Here is a 15,794-nt window from a genome sequence, read left to right as displayed (position 1 = left end):
CGCTTGCGTGGTTTGTTTCTTTGCAGAGTGCGAAACGGGGCCTCCGTTGTAGAACCAAACGTACCCGGAGATCGACACACGGTCCTCAGGACTGGACGCCCAGTCTGAATCTGAAAAGCCGTGCAGGGATGCATTGATCCCTGCACCCCCATAATGGACTCGGAGGGTTGATGTGCCCGCAAGATAGCGCAGAACGTGCTTTGCTGCCACATAGTGCTTTGGCTCAGCGGAGACGTTATGTTGAGCCAGGCGCATGATGGTAAGCGCGATGTCGGGCCGAGTGTACATGGCCAGGTAAAGGAGCTCACCGACCAGTTTGCGATACTCTGTCTGCAAATCGTCGACGTGAGGGAAGACGTCGGTTGGACGACCGAAGGGGAAACTAGGGTCCATAGGAAGGGACACTGGGTTGCAGTTGGACATGCCGTGTTCGGCCAGTAGGTACGTTATGTACTCCTCTTGATGCATCCAGAGCTCACGTGTCTTGCGGTCGCGGACGAACTGAATCCCAAGGTACTTCGTTACGGGCCCGAGATCAGTGATGCCGAAGCGTTCCGCTATCTGTCCCTTCGTGCGGTCGAGAAATGCCCGATTATTTGATCCCGCAAGTCCGTCATCGACGTGCCACGCTATAATGCAGATCACTCTCACCCCCTTGCCGTTGACGTGATCGAAGATGAAGACGGCGTAATCGGCCTCGCAGCGCAAAAATCCGAGTCGACCGAGCACATCACGAAGCAGCTCGTACCAGTCGAATGCTGCCTGCTTGAGTCCGTAAAGGGATGATAGCAGATGCGCCACCAGTGGGAGACCTTTCACATCCACACGCTCGAAGCCTGGGGGTTGACGCATATACACGTCTTCCTGGAGTTTCCCCCACAGGAAGGCCCGGCGTGCGTCGAAGCAATCAAGCTCCCAGTCATTGGCAGCAGCATGCGCGGATAGGACGCGAATAGAGGTAGACTTCGCTACAGGTGCGAACGTTCGTCCGAAGTCGACGCCCGGAATTTGAGAGAACCCCTGGGCCACCAGGCGCGCCTTGAATACAGGGCCACCCTTGAGATCTTCTTTGAACTCCAGTACCCAGCGGCACCCAATTGCGCGACGACCTGCAGGCAGTGATATCAGTTCGTACACGTTCATTTCTGACATCAGGTTCATTTCTTTATGCATGGCAGCACGCCAGTGGTCGCTGTCGGGCCTGCGCATAGCCTCGTCGTAAGTTGCTGGAGGGATACGAAGGTCATACCCGGGGGTCAATGGGTTTCGACGTGAGTCGCTACGGACCGATAAACAGGACACTTCCACTATGATGAGGTTGGCGAGTGCCTGGGAGAAGCCGATCTCATCGTCTTCAGGGACGATCGCATCAGGGTCTGGGGCTGTCGGGACTGGGAGCTCAGGCATGGGAGTCGGCGTTGTGACGATGGGAGCCGGCGGCACGAGAGCATCATTGGAAGGTGGAGGGGCACCAGTAATCCGCGCGGTGCGAACCTCTCTTTGCCTTGTAAGCCGTGCCTTCACTGCGGCGATACGCTCCTTGTGTTCCTGACCTTTCTCCGTAGGGACAGGAATTCTGCCCGAGCGGCGTATCATGTCAAGGTGAGGAGGCTGGGTTCTCGTGAGAGGTTGAGGCGCAGCAGGTGGAGAAGCAGGGTGAGGCGCAGCATGTGAGGAAGCAGGCGGATCCTCCTCGTCATCGTCGCTGTCAGAGTGCAAATGATTAATAGTGCTCTCATCAAAGATTACATCCCTTGAATTAAAGAACGCGCCGGTGTGCGTGTCACGACATCTCCAAGCCTTTACCCCAGGTGGATAGCCCATGAACTGAGCTTCACGGGACCGTGGTCCAAGCTTCAGCTGCTGCTCTGTGGGGATGCGTGCAAAGCAACGCGCCCCGAAAATGCGTAAATGAGCGAGGTTAGGCTGATTACCGTGGAGCATCTCGTAGGGAGTTTTGCCTGGAGGAAGCGCGCGAGATTCTGTCCGATTGAAGAGATAACAGGCAGTGAGCGCAGCTTCACCCCAAAGAGATCTTGGTAAGCGTGCGAAGTCCAGCATGGCGTACATGCGACCTTCGATTGTGCGCATCACACGCTCCGCCTTCCCGTTTTGTTGATGAGCGTAAGGTGCGGAGCGTTGACGTGTGATTCCAGCATGTTCGAGGTCTGCTGTGAAGGCATCACTCATAAACTCACCTCCATTGTCTGAGCGGAAGGTTTTGACACGAGAGCCAGACAAATTCTCCCAGCGTGCACGGACCATCCGCCACGCAGTTAACGCCTGATCCTTCGTCGCCAGCAACTGCAAGTCGAGAGCGTGAGTGCTGTCATCGAGAAAGATGATGAAATAATGTTTTCCGTGGGGCGTGACCGGCTGAATCGGTCCGCAGATGTCCGAGTGAACGAGATCGAGGAAGTTGGAAGCGCGTCCAGTTTCGGACGTGTGGAAAGGCTGGTGAGGATGTTTAGCGACGATGCAAGACTCGCAGTGAGAGAGAGGTTTAGTAGATTCTACAACAACTCCCTTGGCGGTGCACTCCAGGCGAGTGACGGCGTTTCTGCCTATATGGCCTATCCGCGCATGCCATAAGTCTAACGTGCGCAAATGCTGATATCTCCGGTTCACGGATGAGAGCTGTCGAAGGTGAGATGAAAGGGATGAAGTCAAGATCCACGGCGTAGAGTTTACCCGTGGCAGGGATTGCGCCGAGATGATTCCCTTTATGAGCGAGTTCACACGTCATGTTGGATCTGAAACTGACATCCCACCCTTTGGCGTTCATGCAACTCACGGAGAGCAAATTAAGCATGGCGTTCGGAGCATGCAAGCAATTCGACAGCCGAAGCCGGAGACAACGTTTCCCGATGGTAAGCCATCCTACACATGTCCCGCGTCCTGTTGTCTCTAGGATGCCGTGATTCGCCGTGTGCACTGGCACAGACTCAGCAGTGGAATACGTATGGAAGAAACTGCGATCCTTTACCAGGGTCACTGTAGTGCCTGAGTCTAGGATCGTGGCGAAAGGCAGAGAAACGGCACAAGAGGCGTCATCGGTGAGTGCTGTAATGGACGTGAAGGAGACGTCGTCGTAGAGACTGGTAAGAGCGGTAGGAGTAACGGCTGCGGCCACTGCTGGGACTGGTGGGGCGAGTATAGGAGGAGTTGAGATGGCAGCAGCAGCTGTTTCCTTCGTATGCTCCTTCTTCTTAGCCCGCATCCATGGCGCCTGACCTTCCATCCCACCTCCTTTACCATAGCAATGATCATGGTCATGGTCACCTTTGTTGCACCCGGGAGTCGTGCAAAATACTCCGTCAGGATTGTGCCTGTGCTTGCGCAAACCAGTGATGGGGTTGACGCCGGATGTATTAACGTTGGGTGCCGTGGCTGCGTTAGCATACTCGGAGCCAGGACGTGCGGAGTGGATAGCGCGAGTGTGAACGTGCCGTGCGGCCTCTGCTGTGATCCGGGAGACGCAACTCTCAACGGTAAAGGTGGGAGGATTAGTCGCTGTGGCAGTCATTATCTCATCGTGCATCCGCTGCTCCAACATAGCCTTGAATTGCTGCCACATGGCAGTCTGTGGTAGACCTATGAGCAGGCTGTAAATAGCGTCGCTGTCTCTTAGAGGAGCTCCTGAATCGTGAAGACGTTCACGGAGGACGGCATGCTGCCCAACGTAATTCGTCGCGTCTGCCGAATCCTTCATTCGAAGGGCGTCAAGACGTTGACGCAGCTGGTATTGCGCACTCGTGTCGGTTCTGTTAAAATGCTCAGCGAGCGTCTGCCATGCCTTTCGAGCCGAAACAGCATGTGATCGTGATACTAATGCCCCGACTGACGGACTGAGGCGACGTGTGATGAGGTCCTTTGCTTTTATGTCGTTTAACAGCCATGCACGCATTGCTGTTGTTTCAGCAGCCGTGACGTTGGCTGGGTCGGCGGGCGTTGGCAACATGGACGGGGTCCCGAGGAGGTCTGCAGGATTTACGACCGTATTTATGTGGCACCACAGGTCCTCACAGGCGAGGGCGTACTGCATCTTGGTGGACCACCCGACGTAATTCTCCGATCCTAGCAGTTCGGGGATATGATCAAATTTTCCCATGACGATACCGTCATGAGGAGTGATGAAGCGAGAAGTGAATGAGTGAGCGGCGAGCAAGTACAGAAGCTTTGTCTAGTAGGTTCAGTTGAGGGCTCTGTAAGAGCCAGGGCTCATAACCTGTTGGATGTTGAACTAGAAGACAATCTCAGCGTGTGGTAGAAGAACCGCTACTATTCATAATACCTAGAAGACAATCTACGGACAGAATACAATGAGAGAAAGTCGGCGTGCAAACATTAAGATACATACCTCAGCGTGTGGTAGAAGAACCGCTGAGGTATGAGAGATGAAAACGAAGAGGTTTATAAAGTACTGTATAGAGTCCGGAATATCAAAGACAAAAGAGGAAGATGACGAACGTAAAAGGAAATACAACGAGAGCAATGACGATGTTGAATATCAACATATGCTACTGTCGTTCCATGGGAAATGCACAATCTTCACTTATTGCTAAATAACAACACAACAGCAACACATATTCGTATTGCATCTACTGTAGTGTATACCTTAGGTCTCTGTGCATTAGGCCCAACAAGAATTTTTTTATTTCATTGTGCACGTGAGCGTGGAAGCAATCAATTCAGGTAAAATTACATAATCAACTCAACTGAAGGTGCGCGTCAGTATCCGACTGAGGTGGCTGCCGCTTATACTAGGCTATAATAACTATCCACCTGCTATCATCAAGTACTGTGTAAAATGAGTCAAACCAACTTCGTGTCTTACTCGCATGTCAAGCATGGAACCTTCCATTTCATTTAGATTTAACCTTCCAGCTGAGCTCGCCCTCATCATCTTCAAGTATGCGGCACAATCACATTTTGCTCCCATGATTGAACTGATTAGAGAGCACTGAAAGTGGCATACTGGTTTTGTGTGGGCTTGGATGGTTGGAGTCAGTATGATAGATAGCCTGGACTGAGACGATTGGAGTTGTACAGGCATGTGGAGTGCTGTACTCGGCCAAATACTTTGAAAGGCTGACACAAAAAACAGGATTGATCTAGACCATCAGTTATAATTAGGACATTCACTGGTCACCTATTCTCGAGGTCGAAGCTGCGGTGATGTTGACTGCATTCTACCAAACCCCACACTTGTATGGAGTTGGCAGTCTTAATACTAACTAGTTGGGCGGGTGTTCTAGATTCTACGTCATAAAGCAATACTCAACAGTACTACAGCAATGAGCAATATCCCACCTTTCTCGAGTGCTCCATGACAAGGCAATTCATATATAAGGGAGAGAGGTACATCACCTCATTCACCTAGTAGTACCTTTCATTCAATTCTTCCACCCCCTCTTTCCATTGATCATATAGTTCTTATCCAAATGTGGAATGCATTGACCTCTTTCACTTATTCAAGAAAATGCGGTGCATCATCAAACAGCTGCTCCCTGACACTCACAATACGGGAGTTGGATACAGTCCCTTGGAAACAAGTCAGACATCCCCTTGTGGGCACACTCATCGTTTCTGGATCTTCCAACAATCATACTTATCTTCAGCGGCTCTCAGATCGAACCATCATCTCCTTCCAGCACTTAACCTTGTGGACACTGGATACCACTAGTATCTACATAGATGGCGAGCACATTCTGAGTGGAGGTCAGGATAAGATGATATCAGATTGGGCAGTGCCCGAGGATGCTTTGCCAGAGAAACTGGCATCATTGGCATGTTTCTGTTGATTTCCTGCCCTTTTGCCATCTCATCTCACTACCAAGGCCCAAGTTTCTATTTCAAAGGTGTGTTTCTGTGCTTGGTTCCGATAACACAAATCGAGCGTGCTTCGTGACACAGATTCTCGCACTAAACACAAATTCCATCATCATGCAGCCCTCTTTAACCCTGAATTCTATGAGCAGCACCATATTTGCAAACTGCAGCAAGGCAAAATTGGATAAATTGCTATGGGAGGAAGCCCTTCTTGATGTGCAAAAGGTACAATGACATCTGCTCAGGTAGTGTGTTAATTAATACTCACTTTGGCGATACATAGGTCATTGAGCTCGAGCCTTCCTCTCATGTTGGATATCAGTTGAAGCACATGGCGCTTCACAGCACACAACACTATATTGAAGCAATCGAGGCCTTGAAGATGATGCTTGCAAAATTGGCCAGTACTCACAGCATGCAAATATGAAGTAAGTTCTATGTAACACACATATTCCAATGCTCAACTCTTTCCTCAGAACTGCGCGACAAGTCTGTCAGTCCCTCTGAAGCAGAGTGTGCCATTCGAAAGGTCATAAACATTCAGCTTGACCCCACACCACTTCAAATGCTTGACACAACTACCGGGATCTTATGTGATCAAGAGGCACAAATAAATGCCTTCAAAATGACCACAGAGTACAAGCAGCTTCGATTATTGATTATGAAGCATGCAGATATCCCAATGGGGTGCATCACAGACACGGTGGCGATGTACTTCCGTTATGTCATGTTATCCCATCAATGGGGTGAGAATGAGCCGCTGCTGCATGACATCCAAGACAAGATCGTGTACAAGTTGAATGCAGCCGGTCTCATGAAGTTGCAGTCATTTTGCAAAGTTGTCCTTCAAGCGGGATTTCACTGGGCCTGGGTTGACATGTGTTGCATTGATCAGAAAAACCATGTTGAGCTCCAAAAATCACTCAACTCCGCATTTTCCTGGTATCACAATTCTGCGTTCATGGTTGTCTACCTCTCAGATGTCCCATCTTTGTCCAAGTCTGGGGCACTGGCTAAGAGCGTCTGGAACACCCAAGGATGGACTGTTCCGGAGTTCCTCGCTCCTAAAGTCATTCACTTCTACCAACAGGATTGGACTCCATACCTCGATGACATCTCTTTCAACCACAAGGAGTCTGTGGAGATCATGCATGAATTGGAGGATGCGACAGGCATAGATGCATGTGCTCTTGTTGCCTTTCAACCAGGTATGAAAGATGTCCGAGAGAAGTTACAATGGGCGTCTACGTGTGTCACCACTGTGCCAGAAGACATTGCATACTCATTGTTTGGTATCTTTGGCATTCAGTTACCCATCCTTTATGGCAAAAATGCGCAAAATGCACTCGGGCGACTCCTGCAAGAGATCGTGGCTCATTCATGGGACATCACTGTCCTCGACTGGGTCAGACAACCATCCAAGTTCAATAGTTGTCTTCCAGCTGACATCACCGCATATGCAGCTCCGCTGTTAAGACCATGCACAAAGGGTAGGACTGATTCTGAGGGGCTTGGCTTCAGCTCGTGCGCTGCGCCCCTTACCCGGGTATGTGCCCTTAATTTCAGATTGGTGTCCGAGGAAAGTCCGAAGACGTCCGAAGACATCCAAAGGACATCCGAAGGCATGGGAAACTTCGGAAGGACTTTCCGGATGGGTGCAAGTAACTTCCGGATGAGTGCGGGAAAGTTCCGGAGGAACTTCCGGAAATTACGATGAGATTTTGTCCTGATACAGATATGTATAATGGCTACTCAGGACTTGTCCTGAGTAGAAGTAAACAGAGGAAAGGCTGCAAGGACAAAGTCCAAAGCAGAATAGGTCCGGAGGACCGTGGGAAAGATCCGGATGAACTTCCGGAAACTACGGAGGATCGGATGAGCGGATGAGCAGAGTATCAGATAAGCAGAGCTCCGGCCTAGGGAGAAACTCCCTAGGCCTGAGATGGATAACAACTAAGTTGGAAGACTAGAACTGATATGAGGACTTAGAGTGAAGACTAGTGCGAGGACTAATATGATATTCAGACTGAGGTACTACAAGACATATACACAAGTTTATATACTAAGAGAAATAATGGAAGGATCAATAAGCAGAGTCCGAGGCTATGTATGAAGCATATGCAAAGGTTGACAAACACGAGTCGGAAATGAACATAGGTTAACAGATCAGTAAGCATACCGGTAATAGATATAACCGAGGTACCGGTAACAAGGAATATCAGATAGGCTGTGTTAACATTATATGCACAGGAAATGAATTACAAAGCTTATCGTATATCGGATAGGAAACAGATCTATACATCGGATCGGACCGGATCGGATATGGTCCGGATGAGATGCGTGGATATATAGGATGTGGCATTAGGGCAACGGGACAAGGATGAATGATGCAGGCTAGCTGTGAAGGATAAGGGATCTGGATGGGTACTGGAGACATGGATAGGACATCCGAAGGTCCGGATGAGGCGTGGGAATATTATCGGATGTAGATCCAGAATACAGGATATGACATCCGCCATGTGTCCTACCATATTTGTCTGAAGATGAGATCCAGACAGCAATCTCTTTGCTACGACACACTGTAGCTATGGATAAAGCTTTGAAACTTTACAACCAGCTCAACAACATGAGCTATCCTGGCTTCGCGAATTGCAGGCTGCGTCTGCCTTGCATCGTATTTCCTGTTACTGAAGTCAGGCAGAGGCCTGGTGCACCCGAAGGGACATTGTTCTCATACGGAGTCAAAGCAGATGGGTTTGATGATCTGCTGATCACCACTGAAGAGAGGCTTGCCCAATTTTTGCTGCTCAGACCAACTTGACAAACATTCTTACTTGTCCATCCTTGGGATCGTCGCCTACTCGAGCTGCCCAACTTCACAGACTCAGATGATGCACAAAGCTTGGGAGGTTGGTCTGAGCCTGGGTCTCTTGATGGCTTGCTTGGAAAAGAGGAATTGACTGATTCGGAACCTTACTCACAGGCATTGCGATTGATCGCTCACCTCGGACAGTCGTTTGGTGCTTTTTTGCTGGCCCAGCAGCGCAGTGGAGGATACAAGAGGATCACATCGGATTGTGATATCATTGCTCAAGTCAAAGACATGACCTCTGTGCACAGCATGATGGACATCAGGACTCTAGAAATCTTATAGTATTGTACATATGTCTTTTTGAACATCGGGCAACAAATTCAGCCTCGTCTTACATGCCTACTTATGTAAAACTAGGCAGGGAACACGATCTTGCAGTTGAACTCCCTCCTACCAGTGATCACATGCAAACACTCACTTGCATGGTGAACAAGTAGAATACCAGATGAGTAGCAACAAAGTTACTATAAAATAAAGTGTACAAACACTCCCTAAATATAGTGAATAATTATGTCTCTGCCCTGCACACCACTTGAACGGATGGTGAGAGGCTTCTCGGACATCTCGATGGTGCACCATACGGTCTTGCGATCCTGACGAGAGCACTGATGCATTGAATGTGGGCATTGTTATATACATGTTGTAGTTGGAGTATTAGCATCATAGATGTGCATTCTACCTGAGAGAGTTCCGATAGCAAGCAACATACATCAAAGCATCAAATCACAAGTAATTAATTAAAAGGGGATATATACGGACCTTTTGGACCCATGAAACGGAGCCAACTGTATCGTTTGAGACTGGTGAGTTATGTGCTGTCCATAGGTATACACAGCTCCCTAGTCCAACACCAAGTACATTCATATTGCTCCAATTCACAAGGTTGAGGTAAAAATCATCTGCCAGTTCTGGTGCGTTGAGAACACGATAGGGTGTTTTGCAGACACTGCACAGTTGTCTTCTGGGGGACTCAAGGAGTTGTTGAGATTATGCTTGGACAGGACTCATGGAATAGGCCTCGTCTGTTGGCGTGTCTAATCTGTGAGTTGGCATGCTGGGGTTTGCTGATGTTGCCAGTGAGGTGTAGTGAAATATACATTTATGGGTCAGTGTACTAGGTGGGAGTGTTGTTGTTGCACTTGAAGAGGTTGTAGGTCACTGGGGCATCAGGTAACCAACCCGAAATCAATAAACTCTTACAAAGCTATATCTGATCCAAAATTCGTATAATATATATCAGAATTGTACACCACTTAAGAAAGCTTTGTATACCCGGACTTACTTTGTGGAATCCGCCAAATACACCTCTTTGACAGTCTAGTTGCAATTGCCTGCCAGCTGGGGTCATGGTGGCACATATTGTAGCACTCACCAGCTACAGCAAATTTGTTCAGAGTGACCACTGTCACCCAGGTGAGGACTGATGACAATGCGCTACAATTTGGCTCTGCCCTGGTTGTGGGATTATAATTTTTACTTCATTCACAATTTCTGAACAGACGCCAGTGTTAGATAACACTTTATATACCCGGACTGCATTGGATCAACACCGCCAACAGCCCAAGGGTGCGGACTTTCTACAAGACAATACCGTTCTATAAAAATGTGATTGTCTTTTGCAAGCCAAGCTTGTGGTTGCATCCTCCACCAGAGCTCCCTTAGTGCTGGTAGTGCACAATTCAGGTGATGTGAAATAGTCTACTACCATGCCTGCCAACCCTGATGAGATCTTGCCACCATTAGCAAAATTGATGGGCTATTTAATTGTCTACAGACTCTCTCCAGATGTTGGAACCTTTCAACATCAGACTGAATGAGATTAGAGCTACCTTTAGTCCAATACTGCGGGGCATTTACTTCCCACTGTAATAAACATAGGGTGGTGTCTGCCATCACCTGATTGCTGGAGTATGGTCATGACATGTAAGGCAAAGCAATCAATCTGGTCTCAATAAACTCTCCCGCAACGCCGTACCTAGATAGGACTCCCAGCTCATTGCTTTTATTCATCTAGAGTAAGCAATATGTTAGGTCTCGATAAACTCTCCCGTAACGCCATACCGAGATAGGACTCCCAAATATCAGACTGCATTGTAGACGGCTGTTGAAAGGTGCCAGGGCGCTGATCATTGATAACATGGTCCCTTCTGGCCAAGGTATGATCGCCGCATAACAAAATCAGCTCATTGCTTTTATTAATATAGAGCAAGCAATATGTTAGGTCTCGATAAACTCTCCCATTACGCCGTACCGAGATAGGACTCCCAGATATCGGACTGCATTGTAAACGGCTGTTGACAGGTGCCAGGGCGCTGATGATTGATAACATGGTCCCTTCTGGCCAAGGTATGATCGCTGCATGACAAAATCAGCTCATTGCTTTTATTCATCTAGAGCAAGCAATATATTAGTTGCAGTTCTTGACTTGCAAGGCTCGCTCCTGTGGATCAATGTTGCATATATGAACAGTATGGCAACCAACATAGCAGAAGCATCGCACTTGTTGTTTCAAGGCTGCCTCCAGCAATATTTTAGCCAGTGATATCATCTCGTGCATGGCTTGTCTTAGAAGGATATCCAGCGGCGAACATATTGCAAAAGCCAAAAACAGGCCAACATTAAATTGTAATTATATTGACTATACGAGATATACTTGAATGAAAGCTACAAAGACTCTGTGTTCAAACCTGAAATTTGTTTCAAAGCAAGGTGTTTTTGACGAATCTTCGATAGTGCACTATTGGCGCTGATGTGTCGTTTGGCAGCAGAAGATGTCGGAAATACCTGGCTAGTGATGGCAACATATGAGTATCTGCAACATGATCTGAGGGTGATAACATACCAATTCCACCACATTAATAATTCGTCGACTTCCTTAGATTCATCAGGGTCTCCAAGGAGGTCGAGAAGGCTATGGTAAAATGTCTCTGAATCCGTGGTCGTGTCGGTTCTCGAGAATACAGAGGAGGAGCTCAAGGCGAATCAGACCTGCAGTCAATATCAAAATCGCTTGCGTTCAAACGCATGACAGTCAACAAACCTGAGTCGCAATATATGCGATAGAAGCGGTGGTGACCGAGTTCATGCCATGGAGGCGAGCATTGCCAGATTGCGTGGCTTTCGGCTCCTTCTCGACAGAGCTTGGAGACGTGAACACATGCTTATAAGCCTGATGGTGTACAGTTTAGTAGAGGAACCTTGAATAATGGGACATCACATACGCATACCAGTAAACAGCTCCTAAGGAGACCGTTGTAGGGATTCATTTCTGGCTGGGCTTGTAGAGACTGTTTTTACCTTACCTTATGTTGGCACTTTTGTAGCTTACATAAGCAAGCAATCTTTTCACCAGTTACCAGTATGAGTCAGAGTCCTCAGTAGTTTTTATGATATTTCCTCTCCTCTGAGCCTTAAGCCTAGTCCAGAAACCCTTTAGGGTCGAATAGCAGCTAGGTTCTGCAAGACCCAACACATTGTTCAGACTCACCATCTGAATTGTTGTACCTTCACCGTTCCACGGATCTTCAGAGTTGTAGGTATGATGGGCATACACAAAAATAGGCCATTGATCTCCGCAGACCCATAGTTTGCCACTTCGTAGATTTTCTTTAGTCCTATTTACAAAGAAGGGCAAAATGAGCCGTCAGGACTGCATATTCCATCAAGCAAAAACATACTGTGAGTCGTTCCAATCTAATCCAACAGGACAAAGTAGGAATCCAGTAAGGTCATGATTGAATCCACGGTCAATCTTCGAGTTTCTGTGCAAAGGAGGCTGGATAGCTTCTCCTTGCGGGACAATCCAATCAAGGACTGCAGACTTGAGCGTTTTCGTATCATCACCTCGCGTGCCTGCGGCTCCCTTGCCAATCTATAAGTCGTAAGTAAGGACTCTGACCATAAACAGAATGATATACTAGTTCCCCAACGAGAAGGATGTCTTCATCAGACCCATTTTTCAGCTGTTCCAGAAGACCGGGATAAGATTCTAAGAGCTGCTCAAAGACATGGTGTTCTTGTCGCTCCCTGCAGAATACGTCAATTGGCGAGAGAATAAACAGATACATCTTATAATACTCAGCGGAGAAGTCCTCCAGTGGAGTGTCTTCCATCTGTTCTAATCTCAAGATACCGTTGGTAAGTAGAGAAGGGTAATTACACAGCGCAAATACTGTTCAACCAAAGTGTCGTCCGTGGGAGACCAATGGATCAGATGTGGAGCTAATTGACAGGATGAATCTGCAAAAACAGTGGCAAATGTTGGAGACAGCTCACACTTTTTTTTGCGGTGCCATTTGAAGGGCTGATGAAGGACATTTGCTCAGAACACTGGAAGTGACATCCTCGATGGACATGAGTGTTGCAGAGGGAAAAGATGGGACTCCGCATATTTATAACCTGGCTTTTATTCATAGCAAAGGGTTGAACCTGTTGGCGACTATTAGCGCCGGTGTGTGAATGGCAGATTGTGCCAGGGAATTGTGCCAGGGAATTGTGCCAGGAAATTGTGCCAGGAAATTGTGCCAGGAAATTGTGCCAGGGGCGATCAGTGTCAATGTGGTGGCGGCCAAGCACAGAAACTGGGGCATCGGCCCAGCAGCTAATTGCACCAAATGTTTTGATTTATTGGGGTGCCGTGAACTTGTATTCAAGATCTTTGGAAAAAGGGAGGATAAGAGCCTGGTGCACATGTTCTTGCGGCAGTTCGACACTAGAGAGCACATTTACCAATATGCCGCAATCCTCATGCAATACCTTCGAGCTGCAAGAACATAACATTAATTTGAACATACAGTAAACCAGATGACTTACATTGCGGCGCCACTTGCTAACTTGAATACCCGCCTTTCATTAGGATCGGGATTGCGGGCAACACTGATAGAAGGGAAGGAAATTACACTAATCATCAAGTCAAACTGAGGTTTGTTAATGTCATTAATGACTAGTCGTTCCGAAAGCTCACCACAGACTAGCGGTGTAGATGTTGATGACAATTTACAGGCCGAGACCCTCCTCCTGCCAGTGAGAAACCATGAAGCAGGCCAAGCAGAATTCATAGACGTGCTCAAAGAATGGCTACGACTTGCAGAGTTAGGTTGCTCAAAGCTTCAAGAACTATGTCAAAAATACCGTCTTCGTTGGTTGGAGGAAAACTATCGGGCAACAGTCTTGGAGGAATACGCACCACCTGGAATTGATACTTGTTCTCCCCACCAGATTACATGGGAGACTCCTTCTCCTATCCAAAGTAAGTCCGACATGTGCTCATCTGACAAACTAATGATCCTGTCCAGGCGATGACAAAGATGCTTAAACCCAGAAGAAACATCGTAGTATTGTTGAGGTGACTCAAATTGTGCGCTGAGCAAAGTCTGCTCGTTAGTAAAAGCCGATATATTAAAGACACCCATGTAGATAATTCACCTCATAGAATTGCAAGATGTCAGTGTCAGGACTCTTTTTACATGACATTTCATGAGGTCAAGCAGGGAATGAGCTGGATGGAGTGCTACCCTGTTGCCGTGCGCCACTGGTAGTAGTATGTGCAGAATATTTAGGTGTGAGAAATTGATTGCCATGGGAATTCCATTGAGAGGTGAGATGCAGTGTCCGCTGTGTCTCGCATGTGTAACAATGTTAAAACAGCGTACTTACTGTAATACATACACTGATCTACATAATTGGTGCTAGCAACTGTCCGTATGTCAGTGTTAAATATAGATGAAGACTGAAACTGTTAGACAATTGAGGATGCAGTTAGAATTTGAAGTCATTGCAATCGTTCGCCTCATCGTCAATGTCATGGTCATAGTAACATAGTTCGTCTGGTAGAGGAGGTGGAATAAATCGATCGGAGAACAATGGTTTGCCTGCAAAAGGTGATCAGTATTTGGAGAGAGAACAAAGTGCTTCACACCTACCAGTCTTGTCAGGAAAGTCGCGTTCACGGGCGATTCCAATGGCCACTGTGTACAAGCTTATTTCAGCTTGAGCACGGTTCATTTTTGACTGCAAGATAATCAACTCCAAGCCGATGTTGCGCTGCGAATGCGTCCTTGACCATATAAGGCTGTGGCAGCAAGCTTGCCTGGCAGGCTTGCTCCGCACAGAATGCACTATAGAAGGCTTCTTGGACGTCAATGGTGGCCCATGTCTTTAACAGGGGTGATGAAGGACCGATGCACTTCAAAGAAAGTGAGAGCAGGCGATGGAAATAATTAAATACACCAACTTTTGAAATGACAGACATCCATTTGATTCTGTGCGCAGCAGCGAATTCAGGCGCTAAAGTGTTGAAGGTATCCAAAGAAGAGCAAGTCTCCATCAGAGGTCCAGCATGAGGGTCCCGTCTCTGTAACCAAGCTTCGCATTTCTCTCGCGTAGCCGTTGAACAGGCTAGAGGTGACCAGGAAAGGTTATCTCTCGAGGGCATGGAGGGGACCCGATGTCACGCTTAACTGTAGATGGCGTGCAGAGATCTGCATTGTAGCATTACAGGGTGTGTTCAGGTTACTGTTTCAGGCATCAAAATTTGAAGGAGCTCACACTTCTGGTGCAAGTATTTGATCGCCTGACTATACAAAGATACCTCCATCTGACTTCATTTCTTTCGCTCTTCCATGAGAAGGTGCTCTAACACGATATGCCTTAATCCACCAACGCAAGTGTTCTGGTGCTGTCATAGTGTTACTTCTTGCTGCACCTCTATCATGCACTCTCCAACAATATCCCAAAGATCACCTGCAAATACCCGATCTTTGAGTAGAAATGACATAACCCGTAAGTCGGCTCGGAGCTGTACAAAAGAATTCAGCAAATACAAACAAATGCATATTTATTCAAGATGGTGTAGAGACTCATGCCTCTCATGGCATGACATGGCAGTTTCCACCAAGGAGTGCATAGCACGAACTTGTAGCGTCACTCTGTGCGCTACCCACAGCTATCCCTATACAAGGCGCAGCTTTCCCGCGCTTCGCGATGTATATGCGCGCACGCGCGTTCCCGCGCTTGAGCGCCCTATAGCGCCAGCCATCCAGAAGCATCCATCCACTGTCCACCAAGCCCTCTAGTGCGTATATTTCCATTT

General features: G+C 47.8%; 4 protein-coding genes across 4 annotated transcripts; 1 reads left to right on the top strand and 3 right to left on the bottom strand.

Annotated features, from left to right (window-relative positions):
- Positions 1–9,057: 9,057 nt before the first annotated feature.
- On the bottom strand, positions 9,058–10,052 carry F5891DRAFT_986294 (uncharacterized protein; the record flags this gene model as incomplete). The annotated part of the gene is made up of 6 exons (XM_041377737.1): positions 9,058–9,094; positions 9,123–9,168; positions 9,234–9,309; positions 9,464–9,650; positions 9,820–9,908; positions 9,987–10,052. 6 exons carry the CDS (start codon positions 10,050–10,052, stop codon positions 9,058–9,060), a joined length of 501 nt encoding a protein of 166 aa, XP_041218546.1.
- A 1,351-nt stretch (positions 10,053–11,403) lies between these two features.
- On the bottom strand, positions 11,404–13,059 carry F5891DRAFT_1209455 (uncharacterized protein; the record flags this gene model as incomplete). The annotated part of the gene is made up of 7 exons (XM_041369140.1): positions 11,404–11,488; positions 11,547–11,629; positions 11,745–11,873; positions 12,285–12,318; positions 12,382–12,575; positions 12,622–12,730; positions 12,980–13,059. 7 exons carry the CDS (start codon positions 13,057–13,059, stop codon positions 11,404–11,406), a joined length of 714 nt encoding a protein of 237 aa, XP_041218545.1.
- A 377-nt stretch (positions 13,060–13,436) lies between these two features.
- Positions 13,437–14,018, top strand: F5891DRAFT_986292 (uncharacterized protein; the record flags this gene model as incomplete). Its single annotated transcript, XM_041377736.1, has 4 exons — positions 13,437–13,498; positions 13,560–13,625; positions 13,651–13,952; positions 13,999–14,018. The coding sequence occupies 4 exons, from the start codon at positions 13,437–13,439 to the stop codon at positions 14,016–14,018; spliced, it is 450 nt and encodes a 149-aa protein (XP_041218544.1).
- A 443-nt stretch (positions 14,019–14,461) lies between these two features.
- Positions 14,462–15,137, bottom strand: F5891DRAFT_986291 (uncharacterized protein; the record flags this gene model as incomplete). The annotated part of the gene is made up of 4 exons (XM_041377735.1): positions 14,462–14,574; positions 14,626–14,713; positions 14,766–14,888; positions 14,937–15,137. The coding sequence occupies 4 exons, from the start codon at positions 15,135–15,137 to the stop codon at positions 14,462–14,464; spliced, it is 525 nt and encodes a 174-aa protein (XP_041218543.1).
- Positions 15,138–15,794: the final 657 nt, after the last annotated feature.

The sequence above is a fragment of the Suillus fuscotomentosus genome (genome assembly GCF_016647785.1).
Source record: "Suillus fuscotomentosus strain FC203 chromosome Unknown F5891scaffold_112, whole genome shotgun sequence".
Taxonomy (NCBI): Eukaryota; Fungi; Basidiomycota; class Agaricomycetes; order Boletales; family Suillaceae; genus Suillus; species Suillus fuscotomentosus.
The sequence above is the reverse complement of the archived record's forward strand: the minus strand, read 5'-3'. Positions and strand labels throughout refer to the sequence as shown.